Here is a 15123-nt window from a genome sequence, read left to right as displayed (position 1 = left end):
AGGCTGAGGCAGGAGAATTACTTGAACCCGGGAGGCGGAGGATGCAGTGAGCTGCATTCCAACCTAGGCAGCAGAGACTTCGTCTCAAAACAAACAAACAAAAGAATAGGAAAATCAGCATCACATTTTCTTTCTGGTTTTTATACAAAAAAAATCTTGAAAGATAATTGGTTTAGATGGTATTGATGCTTTCTTCAGAGCTCATCTTTAAGTATCAGTTGTGAACTGTCGATAAAAAAATTAAAAATTAGCCAATTTATATGAAAGACAAATTGCTTTCATATCATTTCAGAAAGGATTTTAACTGAACTAGTTCATTTTATCTGTAGCAAATTATGTACACAGATATAATCTCTCAGAAGTCAACAAGTTTTATCTATATACAGGCTTCTAAGATGAGACGGTTTGAAACTTTTATAGCTCCCTCATTTTAAGGAAAGTAGTGCTGTTGGTATGCTGCTGGCCACAGCTATTTTGTGTCCAGAGGCTACCCGTTACTTTACTTCTCTGACAGATTTTACGGACGGAAATTGATCAAAGGACAAGATAATGCCTGTCCAACTTGGGATTCTGCCCCAAGCATCCATCAAATCAGATTTTTAAAAGTAAATTTCAACTTACATCCTGTTTTTGTTATATAATACCTTGCTTACTAGCATACATTATAAACATCTCAAACTTTTACTTTGAATGATTCTGTTTCCAGCAATCTATTTATACTCCATTAAAAACAAGACTATATTAGGCAGTTTGTCATTATTTTTTCTTGCTGTATTTCAATACCTTGGTAACCTTACAGCAAATCCAAATAGATGGGCGTCTCATTTTACACAAGATATATTTTAATAATGATGTGTAAATTGGATTTTTATACACTGATTTCTATCTTCTATTTTTATTTATAGAATGTTTATGCTAACTTCTAAGTTATCTTCAAATAATATTTGATGCCAAAATTTTGGCTTTTAGGCTGTATCTAGCTTGATTTCCCTCTTACCTGCCTTCCCAATAGAGTTAATAGGATTTTATTTAAAACAAAATAAAACCTATACTAAGAACATTTCCTATTATGAAAAATCAGTAAGAACTTAAAACAAATTTACAAGGAAAAAACCAAACAACCCCATTAAAAAGAGACGTGAACACTTTTCAAAGAAGACACACATGTAGCCAATAAGCATATGAATAAAAGCCCACCACCACTGATCATTAGAGAAATGTAAATCAAAATCACAATGAGATACCATCTTACACCAGTCAGAATGGCTGTTATTAAAGTCAAAAAATAACAGATGCCGGCAAGGTAATGGAGAAAAGGGAACACTTATAAACCGTTGGTGGGAGTATAAATTAGTCCAACCACTGTGGAAAGCAGTGTGGCAATTCCTGAAAGAGCTAAAAACAGAACTACCATTTGACCCAGCAATCCCATTACTAGGTATATACTCAGAGGAATATCAATCAGTCTACCATAAAGACACACACATGCAAACATTCACTGCAGCACTATTCACAATAGCAAAGACATGGAATCAACCTAAATGTCCATCAGTGACAGATTGGATAAAGAAAATGTGGTATATATACACCACAGAATACTATGCAGTCATAAAAAAGAACAAGATCATGTATTTTGCCAGGACATGGATGGAGCAGGAAGCCACTGTCCTTAGCAAACTAACACAGGCACAGAAAACCAAATACTGTATGTTCTCACTTAACAAGTGGAGTAAATGATGAGAACACATGGACACAAAGAAGGGAACAACAGATACTGGGGCCTACTTGAAGGTGGAGTTTGGGAGAAGAGCAGAAATAGTAACTATTGGGTACTAGGCCTAGTACCTGGGTGTTGAAATAATCTGTACAAGAAACCCCCGAGACACTCGTTTACTGTGTAACAAACCTCCACATGTACCCCTGAACCTAAAAGTTAAAAAAGAAAGAAAAATCATATTGAAAAAATAAAATTACCAGGATAACCTTAAAGAAATGTTTTAAAGGTGTCAGATGTAAAATCTTAGAAGCAAAGTGTGGAAGGAATGATAAGTATTTAAGAATGAGGTTTATTGTAAGTATTTAAGAATCATATCACCACACATTAACATATCACAACTAAGCATTTATTATACTGTTTAAGAAGGGAAGCAATTGCAGTAGTATTTCAGAAGCTATATCTTTTTTTAAATGCAATATATGCTCATAAACTCTAAACAGTATTTTAAAATATACAATCTCTCCAAAAGAAAATATTCAACTAAAGATAGATAACTTTTAGTATAAGCAAAATGTCACAAGATTTTAAAATTAAAGTCATCAGATTTTTCACAGCACATTGTACAGAAAATTTGCAAGCTTCCTGTACAGAGCAGTATAATCTTTACTCTTGAGCAAGTCGTTCAATAACACGCCGGTAATCTTCCACTAGTTCCTGAAAACTCTCTTCCAGCTGTTCATGTTGCATGCTTATTTCTATTTGGTTCATCTGGTTTGTCAGTTCTTCTGGTCTGAGACATTTTCTCATCTTAGCAAGATCTCTCTGCTTTTTCTAAGTGACAAACAATTATTTGTTAGACGAAGAAAGCAAATATATTTCCTTATAGTCTTACAATTTTAAGTCTCCAATGTTAAAAATAAGAATAGTATGAACATGCCCAAACTTGTGTCCCACACTGTGTTTTTTTTTTTGTTTTTTTGTTTTTTTTTAGGAAGCTTAAACATAACCATGAATTGCAAACCCTCTAAAAAGGGTTAACAAGAAGACTTGGTATTTGTGTCCAATGATGGTAAATATAGACATTTGACTAGCAGCCCCCTCCAAAACTTTAAAGAACTCTGGGCAGTATAGACACTCAAATATTTGTTTAATAAATAAAAGACATTAGCTGAAGAAAGACAACTGAGATTAGGTGCTATTATTCTTCATTTTACTATTCAATCATTAATTAATTACATTTTAAATTCCACCCAGTGAGGTACTTATGGGCCACACGCTAATTTTAACATAAACTGTTAGAAATGTTTCAGAAAGACAAATGGAAAACTGCTGTACTTTAAAAATATACTAACTAGCATTTGAGTCTTTATTAAGTTCCAGACATACATTATCATACTAAACCCTCCAGGTTTGACTTAGGATACCGCTATGCTGAGGAGTTTGCAACAGGTAGCTGATAACAACTTTTATGCAGGACACTGTGTCAGAGATGTTTAGGATGGGACTGGAGGACTGGGCAGCTACTGCAGTAGTTCAAGCCAGAGGTGATGAAAACCTAGATCAAGTCAGCAGCAGCAGAGATGGAGAGGACAGGGCAGATTTAGGGGAGAAAATACTGGGTGATAAGAGGAAGGAAGAATGAAAAATAACTCCAAGATTCCTGCTTGGGTGGCATTATTGCAAATATGAAGCTTTCATATTTCGGATGTACTGTTCTAGAACTCCTGGGCCCAAGTGATCCACCCACCTTGGCCTCCCAAACTGTTGGGATTACAGCCATGAGCCACCACACCCGGCCCAGTTCTGGCCTTTTAGACTGGTGAACTGGCTGGACAGGTAAAGGTACTTAATAATAATATAAAAAAGAATTATCATTCTTTAAGAGTAGAAAATACTTGCACTTATGAACTACAGAGATTCCCATTATTTGGCATTAGCTGCGTGACTACTATTTGTACTCATTTGTTATATTTTATATAAAAGTCACAATATCTAAAATACATAATTCAATAAATTATTTTACTTTAGTAAAATCTTAATACTCTTAAATGTTGCCATCTATTTATACTGTTCTCTGTACCCAAATTTCATCATTAAGACATTTTCTAGCTAACAAATATTACTTAAAGATCAAAACCTTTGGAAAGTACCATTTCTACCCATTTTCTGATGTTTCTGAATTGATAACATCAAATAATAAAATGCTACTTTGGATAATTTTTGAGGAGACCATTATAATTTATTACAAACCTGCTATATGCAGATGATGGCCTGTAAAATAGAAAAACTATTAAACTGCAATGAAATGACACTATGAGGAACTATTCATACATCTATGTATGAATTCAAGATAAAATGATTTAGTCAGGCAAATAATAATTACTTTTATATTCAGAATGTGATATAGTTGAACAGAATTACAATGACAAATTAGGAAATACAGTTGCACTGCAAAGTAAAAAGATGCTATGAAGGAAAAGTTGGGATTCAGCAAGTAGGGTCAGCCAATGAACCATCAGCATTCAAGACTGGCTCTATAAAGCAGAATCCATGGCAAATAAAACTTAAATTTTCTTTAAATTTACAAAGGAAAACCAAAACTACGTGTACCTGATATAGTTATTTAATTTACTTTCTCAAATTGTAATGCAGATTCAACTTGGTCATTTATGTTCTCAGCTATTGTGATGTATAACCCTATAGGTATAGTATATGTAAATGCAGCAACAACATTTCATCATTGAGCAACTGTACTCAATAATTATCTGTTGAATAAATTAAATATTCTGCCAATCAGCCCACTACTCAGCTGCAACTAGATGACAAATTTTCTTCTTTTTTGAGATGGAGTTTTGCTCTTATCACCCAGGCTGGAGTACAATGGCACAATCTTGGCTCACTGCAACCTCTGCCTCCCAGGTTCAAGCAATTCTCCTGCCTCAGCCTCCGGAGTAGCTGGGATTACAGGCACCTCCCACCATGCCTGGCTGATTTTTGTATTTTTAGTAGACACAGGGTTTCACCATGTTGGCCAGGCTGGTCTCGAACTCCTGACCTCAGATGATCTGCCCGCCTCAGCCTCCCAAATTGCTGGGATTATAGACATGAGCCACCGCACCTGGCCTTTTTTTAAGAAATTTTTTTTTTTTTTTGAGATGGAGTCTTGCTCCGTTGCCCAGCCTGGATTGCAGTGATGTGATCTCGGCTCACTGCAACCACTGCCTCCCGGGTTCAAGTGATTCCCTTGCCTCGGCCTCCCAAGTAGCTGGGATTACAGGCACCCGCCACCACACCCAACTAATTTTTGTATTTCTAGTAGAGGCTAGGTTTTGCCATATTGGCCAGGCTGGTCTTGAACTCCTGAGCTCTGGTGACCTGCCCACCTCGGCCTCCCAAAGTGCTGGGATTACAGGCATGAGCTACCATGCCTGGCCTAGACAGCAAATTTTCATTCACATAAGGTGGCATAAACAATACCCATCCTAACAATGTCCAAATGATAAGGCCAATTTGATCTAGGAGGGAAAATATGGAAGATGACAAAGAAGTGGGAAAAAAGGGCAAGAAGAATGTTTAAAAATATAATAGTACTAACATGGTTTTGGCTATGGTAAGGTACACAGATTATATTAATAAATAGCAACAAAGGCTATTTTTAGGAAGAAGAAAGCAAAAGCAAAGAGAATATATATATATGTAACTTTGCTTTTATCTGGGAAGAGAGAAAAAAGAGAATATATATATAACAACTGAGACAAGAAACTTGGGAAAAACAAGATAATCTGTTAGGGAAGAGACTAGGCATTCAGATTTTTTAAAGATGCATACAAATGAAAGAAAAGCTAACCATGGTAGACTATCCTTGGGATAAGTTTGTTTGTTTGTTTGTTCTGAGACACAGTTTCATTCTGTCGCCCAGGCTGAAGTGCAGTGGCACAATCTCAGCTCACCGCAACCTCCACCTCTTGGGTTCAAGTGATTCTCGTGCCTCAGCCTCTCAAACAGCTGGGATTACAGGCACGTGTTATCATGCCCAGCTAATTTTTGTATTTTTAGTAGAGATGGGATTTCGCCATGTTGGCCAGGGTGGTCTTGAACTCCTGACCTCAAGTGATCCACCTACCTCAGCCTCCCACAGTGCTGGGATTACAGGCGTGAGCCACTGCATCCAGCTTTTTTTTTTTTTTTTTTTCAGATGGAGTTTTGCTCTTGTCATCCAAGCTGGAGTGCTATGGTGCAATCTTGGCTCACAGCAACCTCCACCTCCCGGATTCAAGCGATTCTCCTGCTTCAGCCTCCCAAGTCACTGGGATTACAGACGCCCACCACCATGCCTGGCTAATTTTTGTATTTTTAGTAGAGACAGGGTTTCACCACGTTGGCCAGGCTGGTCTTGAACTCCTGACCTCAGGTGATCCACCCGCCTTGGCCTCCCTAAGTGCTGGGATTACAGGTGTGGGCCACCATGCCCAGCCATGAGTGAGAATTTTTATAAATTACTGGAAGAATATTTCTACTTTTGTAAAAGTTAATTTTACAAAATGACTTGGACTGTCTCATATACTGGCATTTGGTAGCTTTTCTTCTGTTTTAAACAGTGAAAAGAATACGATGTTTAAGATTCTTGAAAGTCCTACCTTATATGGGCTAATTAGTCTTCTTTTAATATCCAGTCTATAGCTTCTGTATTGTTCGGCATCACTCATGTCAGTTACCAGTAGTCGAAGAATTTCATAAACCCTTCTAGCATGTTGCTAGAATGAAACAAAAGAAAATGTGAACATTTTCAAAGTAAAAATAATGACACTTTCCCAAAAGAACACAGGATATATTTAATATCTGCCATGAGCAAGGAATTGTGCTAGATACCAGAGGAAAGGCAATAAAGTAGTTGCCCTCAAGCAGTCTAGTGGGTAACACAAATGATTATGGTAAGGATAATTTAATGTGGCACAACCATAGTTCACTGCAGCCTCAACCTCCTAGACTCAAGCCATCCTCCCACCTCAGCCTCCTGAGCAGCTGGGACCACAGGCATACACCACCACACCCAGCTATTTTTTTTTTTTTTTTGGTAGAAATGGGGTCTCACTTTGTTGCCCAGGCTGGTCTTCAACTCCCAGCTTCAAGCAATCCTCCTGCCTCAACCTCCCAAAGTATAAGAATTACTGGCGTGAGCCACTGCCCCAGCCTTCGTGACAAATTTTAAAAAGGAATGTAAGCAATATGCACAAATTTTGAATTTTAAATAAGTCACTCTTTCAGCTACAAAGAAATGGTAGTAAAAAGAAGTGCAGAGAGACCAATCAAGAAGCTGAGTTATTACATCAGATAAAAAACGATGAGGGCATGAACTGGAACAGCACAAGTAAGAAGACCAAGGGGACAAGGACTCTAGAAACATATGAGAGGAAAAACTGACTTAGAGAAGGATGTGAAAATGTGAGTTTTCACAGCCTAGGAGAGATTTAGGAGGCAGCAGAAAATAGAAAATCTGAAGAAAATTCTAGTCTAAGGGCAAGGATTTAAGCAATGTCAGTATATAGGTAAGAGTTAAAACCATAAGGCTGGTTAAGGTCACCTGAGGGAAGCATATACAGTGATAAAAGGAGAAAGGTCAGAAACCTGGTAGTACAGTGACAGTTAAAAAGCAGACAGGGCTGGACATGGTGGCTCATGCCTTACTTCCATCACTTTGGGAGGCCAAGGTGGGCAGATCGCTTGAGCCTAGCAGTTTGAGAACAGCCTGTAGGAACCCTGTCTCTACACAAAAATTAGCCAGGTGTGGTGGTGTACCCCTGCAGTCCCAGCTACTTGGGAGGCTGAGGTGGGAGAGTCATTTGAGCCCAGGAGGTTGAGGCTGCAGTGAGCCGTGATTACACCACTGTACTCCACCTCAGGTGACAGAGCAAGAGAGCCTGTCTCAAAAAAAAAAAGGAAAAGGAAAAAAAAAGACAAATGGTATCAAGGAAATATCAGAAGAATCAGGAAGTTTTCGGTAGCACTGAAGCCAAAGGAGAACCACAGTTTTTCTGTTGGTGTTGTTTCACTTACATATTTATTTGGGCAGGGAGTTGGGGTATGGGTAGGTTGAGAAGGTAATATTTTCTGACTTCCTGGAAGGGAACCTGAGTTGAACCTGAAAAAATGAGTATTATTTGGCCAGGCAGTTAGGAAAAGGGAGTATTTCAGGTAAAGAGAACAGAATATGTAAAGGAATACAGAAGGAAGAAGGATGTGTGGCAGAATTGGGAAACAGCTAGAAGATCAGTAAAGCCAGAGCATGTGGCAAAGTACTAACAGGCTGAAGCTAGCAAGGTAGGCAGGGTCCAGATTATCATGGGCTCTTTGTGCCCTAGGTAGGGAGTTTGAATTCCTTTTTTAAGAAAGCACCATTAAATATATATACATATACATATATATATATATATATATATATATATTCATATGCCCTTTCTTTTAAAAGCTGAGCTATTAAACAAATTTCTTTTCTTTTTTTTTTTTTTTTTAAGATGCAGTCTCTCTCTGTTGCCCAGGCTGGAGTGCAGTGGCATGATCTCGGCTCACTGCAACCTCCGCCTCCCAGGTTCAAGCAATTCTTCTGCCTCAGCCTCCTGAGTAGCTGGGATTACAGGCACGCGCCACCACGCCCAGCTAATTTTTGTATTTGTAGTAGAGACATGGTTTCACCATATTGGACAGGCTGGTCTCAAACTCCTGACCTCGTGATCCACCCACCTCGGCCTCCCAAAGTGTTGGGATTACAGGCGTGAGCCACCTCGCCCAGCCTAAACAAATTTCTTTTTTTTTTTTTTTTTTTTTTTTTTAGATAGGAGTCTCACCCGGTCACCCAGGCTGGAGTGCAGTGGCACCATCTCGGCTCACTGCAACCTCCGCCTCCCAGGTTCAAGCAATTCTCCTGCCTCAGTCTCCCGAGTAGCTGGGACTACAGGCACATGCCACCAGGACTGGCTTTTTTGTATTTTTAGTAGAGATGGGGTTTCACCGCGTTAGCCAGGATGGTCTCGATGTCCTGACCTCATGATCTGTCCGCCTCGGCCTCCCAAAGTGCTGAGATTACAGACGTGAGCCACCACTCCCAGCCCATCCCACATACTTTCATAATCCAAATCCTACTCATTCTTCAAGGTTTACATCAAATGCCATCCTTTCTATGAAATAACCACTGATTTCCTTGCTTACATAAATGCAATAAACTTCCTTCTCTGAACTTCCGTATTATTTTTTCTGTAGGTATCTTAAGACATTTACCACTTTAAAATTTAAATAAATATATAAAAGTATATAAAATGAAATACGTGTTTTACTTCAACCCTTCTTCCCACCAATAATGTCTCCAGGGGTGCAACTACTTTAAAGAGCAAAAATATCCTATTATCCACCTTTCCTCTGCTTGTTATGCTTAATATAACAATAACACCTATTATCTTCCCATTTTATTAATGAGGAAACTGAGGCACGAGGTAAAATTAAGTTGCCATAAATCACAGAGCAAGGGTTGGAGCTAGATTTGAACTCAGGCAATTTGGCTTCAAAGCTGTACTGTTAACCACTGCTGGTTCCCACACATGTATTCTTAATGTCCTTATAATATTTTAGTTAAGGTATACACTTTAAAAATTTGTTTGTAATTTAAGTCTGTTTTCCTCCTACAGAATAAAAATACCTTATTTATTTTGAACTTCTGTTGTGCCTCTATCGCCATATCTTCATTGAATCCTTGCATTAATTTTTCTCGGGAAAAACAGGGCAAATCTTGACAAAGCTTCACAAGCACAAAGTCTCGTAATTTCACATAGCTTTTGGATGGATCTTCCGCTAAATAAATAAAGCAGAATAATATTAACATTTCCCTGATACTCAATATAATTTCTTCATCATTTGCAATCTCAACATATATGCTAGGCTAGGAAGGCAAATATTCTTAAAAAAATTACACATACAAAAGTTACAACATGAAAGGATTATTATAAATAAAACTATTATCTTTGTCAAAATAATAAATCCAATCCTTTTGCAAAGACATTTGTATTAATATTTGTGCATCAAGAGCTACCCGTTTCAAATTTAAACTTTTTTTTTTCTTTGAGACAGAGTCTCACTCTGTCACTCAAGCTGGAGTGTAGTGGCATGATCATGGGTCACCACAGCCTCAACCTCCCAGGATCAGGTGATCCTCCTATTTCAGCCTCCCTAGTAGCTAGGACTACAGGCTCCCGCCACCACACTCGGCTAATTTTTGTATTTTTTGTAGAGACAGGGTTTCACCATGTTGCCCAGGCTGGTCTCGAATTCCTGGGCTCAAGTGATCCACTCGCCTCAGCCTCCCAAAGTGCTAGGATTACAAGCATAAGTGACTGCACCCAGCCTCAAATTTAAACTTTTTAACTGGCATGGTATCACATGTATCTTAGTTTTTTTTTTTTTTTTTGAGACGGAGTCTCGCTCTGTCGCCCAGGCTAGAGTGCAGTGGCGCAATCTCGGCTCACTGCAAGCTCCGCCTCCCGGGTTCGTATCTTAGTTTTGATTCCAATTAAAGTAGCTGTATAAATGAGAGATTCAAATTTGGATGAACAGATCAGGCACAGTGGCACACGCCTGTAATCTCAGCACTTTGGGAGACCTGAGGCAGGCAGATCACCTGAGGTCAGGAGTTAGAGACCAGCCTGGCCAACACGGTGAAACCCTGTCTCTACTAAAAATACAAAAATCAGCCGAGCATGGTGGTGCATGCCTGTAATCTCAGCTACTCAGGAGACTGAGGCAGGAGAATTGCTTGAACCCAGGAGGCGGAGGCTGCAGTGAGCTGAGATCGCACCACTGTACTCCAGCCTGGGTGACAGAGCGAGACTCCTTCTCCAAACAAACAAACAACAAATTAGCCAGGTGTGGTCATGCACGTTCCTCCCAGCTACTCAGGAGGCTGAAGCATGAGAATCACTTGACTCTTGGAGGCGGAAGTTGTAGTGAGTGAGCCAAGATTGTGCTGCTGAACTCCAGCCTGGGTGACAGAGACTATCTCACAAAAAAAAAAAAAAAAAAAAAAAAAAAAGGAAAAAATTCATACAGAAAGACAAAGGACCCAGAATAGCCAAAACAATATTGAAAAAGAACAGGCCGGGCACGGTGGCTCACATCGGTAATCCCAGCACTTTGGGAGGCAAAGGCAGGTGGATCACAAGGTCAGGAGTTCGAGACCAGCCTAGCCAACATGGTGAAACCCTGTCCCTACTAAAAATACAAAAATCAGCCAGGCGTGGTGATGGGTGCCTGTAATCCCAGCTACTTGGGAGGCTGAGGCAGAAGAATCACTTCAACCCAGGTGGCAGAGGTTGCAGTGAGCCGAGATTGTGCCACCGCACTCCAGCCTGGGCAACAGAGCAACTCCATCTGGGGAAAAAAAAAAAAAAAAAAAAAGAAAAGAAGAAAACTTCGAGGACTCAACACTTTCTGATTTCAAAACTTACTTCAAACCTATGATAATCAAGACCATGTGACACTAGCATTAAGGACAGACATACAGAAATGGAACTGAACTGACAGTCGAGAAATAAAACCATAGATTTAGGTCAGTTAATCTTGGAAAAGGTTGCAAAGGCAATTCAATGGGGGAAAGAAGAGTCTTTTCAACAAATGGTGATGGGACAATTGGATCTCTATCATCAAAAGAATAAAGTGGGATCCCCTTTCCTCACACCATACATAAAAATTAACCAAAATTGATCATAGTCCCAAATTTAAGAGGTAAAACTATAAAACTCTTAGAAGAAAACACAGGAGTAAATCTTCATGGCCTTTGGTTAGACAATGGTTTCTTAGATAATGAGACCAAAGCATAAGCAACGAAAGAAAAAACAGATAAACTAGGTGACAAAAATTTTAAAACTCTTGTGTTTCAAATGATACCAGTAAGAAAATGAAAAAAATAACATACAGAATGGGAGACTATTTGCAAATCATGTATCTAATAAACACTTGTATCCAGATTTGTATAAATTGGTATAAAAACCCTTATAATTTGGTAAAAAAAAAAAAAAAAAAGACCCAACTAAAAAATGGGCAAAGGATCTAAATTGACATTTATCAATAAGATATATACAAGTGGATAATAAACACATGAAAAGATGCACAGTCTCCCTAGCCACAGGAAATGTGAATCAAAACCACAATGATATACCACTTCATACCTACAAGGATGGCTAGAATTAAAAACACAGTAACAAGTATTGATGAAGAGAAATTGAAACCCTGATACACTGGTAATGGAAATGTAAAATGGTGTAGCCATTTTGGAAAATAGTCTGGTGATTCCTCAAAAAGTTAAACATAGTTACCAGATTTCCCATAATTTCCAGTCTTAGGTATATACCCAAGAGATATGAAAACACAGGTCCACATAAAAATTTGTACATGACTGTTCCTAGTAGCATTATTCATTCATAAGAGCCAAAAAGTGGGAATAATCTAAAATGTTCAACTGACCAATGAATAAAATGATATAACCACACAATGGAATATTATTTGGCAATAAGAAGAAATGAAGTACTGTTATATGCTATAAGAATGCACCTTGAAAACATTATGCTATGTGAAAGAAACTAGTCATATATTGCATGATTCCAATGTCCAAAATAGGCAAATTTATAGAGACAGAAAGTAGATTAGTGGTTGCCTAGGGATAGGAGTTGATGGGAGGAAAGGAGTGCTAACAGGGATTTCTTTTGGGGTTTTTTTTAATGGGGGAACAGAATATTCCAAAATTAGATTATTCGCCAGGGCTGCTAGCACTTTGGGAGGCAGAGGTGGACAGATCTCTTGAGACTAGAAGTTCGAGGCCAGCCTGGACAACATGGCAAAACACTGTCTCTACTAAAAATACAAAAATTAGCCAGGTGTGGTGGCACATTCCTGTGATCCCAGCTACTCAGGAGTCTGAGGCATGAGAGTCGCTTGAACTCAGGAGGCAGAAGTTGCAGTGAGCTGCAATCACACTACTGCACTCCAGCCTGGGTGACAGAGCGAGACTGTCTCAAACCAACAAAAAGATTATGGTGATGGTTGTGCTGTAAATTTCATCTTAAAAGTGTCTACTTTAAGTGAATGAATTGTATGATGTGTTAATTATATACCAATAAAGCTATTTTTTTAAAAAAGCCTGAGACAGGGTAATGTCTTATGATTCCAAGAAACACATTCATTCATTCAACTGATTTGTACTAAAATACCTTTTTTATGCTTCTATGCCACAGTTAATTATACACATCATATGCATGTAGTTATTAAGTGCTATTTGACTATGACTTTAAAATAATAAGAACTGAAATCAAGTCACTGCATCAATTTGGGATGAAATTATGATCTATTAAGAATGGTGAAATCAACAGTAAAACAAAATAAGTAAAATACAGACCTACACAGAAAATAAACCTAAGACTGTTATGTAATTTGTCACCCTATCCCATTCTTCAGTCTTTTCTCATTTTAATTTACCTGCGTCATCCAGTTATACAAGCCACCTAGAAACCTGGAGGACATTTATTTCTTCTATCTGCTTCCACCAGTATTTTTGTCAACTAATAACCTTTTTTTAACTCATTCTCCTTACCTGTTGTCCCCTGCGTTATGAAATATAAACTGAACTCTGACACCATCCTATATTAAAATTGTTCGAGCATATAAGAGAGGAGAGGAAGGAACAGAAAAAATACTTAAAGAAATAATGGTCAAAAATTTCCCAAATTTGATGAAAAACACTGGTCAACACATCTAGGAAGCTCAAACTTCAACTAGAAAAAACATAAAGAGATCTACACCCAAACATATCATAATCAAACTGTCAAAAGTGAGAGAAACAGAAAATCTTTAAAGCAGCAAGAGAAAAATGACTCATTAGAAACCAAGGAGGTCAGAAGTCAGTGGGATGACATATTCAAAGTACCAACAGGAGAAAAAAAACCTATCAACCAAGAATTCTGTATCCAGCAAAACTATCCTTCACAGTAAAGGTGAAATAAAGATATTCCCAGAAAACCAAAGACTGAGGAAATCTGCTGCTAGCTGACCTGCCCAAAAGAAATATTAAAGAACTTCTTCAGGCTAAAACAACACAGTACCACTGAAATCTACATGAAGAAATTAAGAATACTCATAAAAATATATATAAAAGTTAGTATATATAAAAGTTAGATTATTTTCTCTCTTTTCTTCTCTCAACTAATTTAAAAGACAATTACATAAAGCAATAATTATAAACCAGTGTTTGGCTTATAGTAATACATAAGGATGTGGCCAGGAACGGTGGCTCATGCCTGTAATCCCAGCATTTTCGGAGGCCAAAGCAGGCAGACTGCTTGAGCTCAGGAGTATGAGACCAAAAAGTACAAAAATTTAGCCAGGTGCGATGGCATGCACCTTTAGTCCCAGCTACTTGGGAGGCTAAGGCAGGAGAATCGCTTGAGCTTGGGAGGCAGAGGTTGCAGTGAGCCTAGGTCACACCTTTGCACTCCAGCCTGGGCAACAGGAGTAAAACCCTGCCTCAAAAAAAAAAAAAAAAAAAAAAAGATGTAATCCTACTGAGTAGCTAGGACTACAGGTGTGTGCCACCACACTCTGCGAATTCTTTTTTTTTTTTTTTTTTTTGGTAAAGAGATAGGGTCTTGCTATGTTGCCTAGACTGGTCTGAAACTCCTGGCCTCAAGTGATCCTCCCTCCTTGGCCTCCCAAAGTACTGGGATTATAGGCATTAGTCACTGAGCCCAGCCTAAGAAAATAACTTAAAAAAAAAAATTAAAAAACCACAAAGGAATTGAAATGGTTCAATAGAAAATATTATTTAACACAAAAGAAGGCAGTAAAAAAGAAACAAAATAACAAAAAGGGTTGGGTGTGGTGGCTGACACCTGTAATCCCAGCACCTTGAGAGGCCAAGGCAGGAGGATCACTTGAGCTCAAGAGTTCAAGACCAGCCTAGGCAACATAGAAGGATCTCGTCTCCGCTAAAAATAAAACAAATCAGCCAAAGTGTGGTGGCATACGCCTGTAGTCCTAGCTACTTGGCAGGCTGAGAGGGGAGGACAGCTTGGGCCCAGGAGTTTGAGGCTGCAGTGAGCCATGATCATGCCACTGGACTTTAGACTCTGACAGAACAAGACCCTGTCCCCGCTCCCCACCAAAAGAAATGAGACATATAGAAAACAAACAGCAAAATGGCAGGCATAATTCCAAGCACAGTAATAATTACGTTAAATGCATGCATATTAAAATATTCTAATCAAAAGGCAAAGAGTGTGAGACCGAATTTTAAAAGATCCAACTATATGCTGTCCACAAGAGAAACATTTTAGATTCAAGATGGATAGGTTCAAAGTCTAATGATGAAAAAAGAT

At 38.5% G+C, this 15123-nt stretch overlaps 1 protein-coding gene across 1 annotated transcript in view; it reads right to left on the bottom strand.

Annotated features, from left to right (window-relative positions):
- Positions 1-2101: 2101 nt before the first annotated feature.
- Positions 2102-15123, bottom strand: part of HAT1 (histone acetyltransferase 1) — a 69544-nt gene continuing 56522 nt past the window's right edge. The window contains exons 9-11 of the mRNA XM_003253707.3: positions 9405-9556; positions 6355-6471; positions 2102-2548 (exon numbers count right to left, since the gene is read on the bottom strand). Of these exons, the coding sequence (XP_003253755.2) occupies positions 2381-2548; positions 6355-6471; positions 9405-9556 (437 nt within the window). The 3' untranslated portion in view covers positions 2102-2380. The remainder of the gene's footprint in view (positions 2549-6354; positions 6472-9404; positions 9557-15123) is intronic.

This window comes from Nomascus leucogenys, chromosome 22a, assembly GCF_006542625.1.
Source record: "Nomascus leucogenys isolate Asia chromosome 22a, Asia_NLE_v1, whole genome shotgun sequence".
In the NCBI taxonomy this organism is placed as follows: domain Eukaryota; kingdom Metazoa; phylum Chordata; class Mammalia; order Primates; family Hylobatidae; genus Nomascus; species Nomascus leucogenys.
This window is presented reverse-complemented; position numbering and strand designations above follow the sequence as displayed.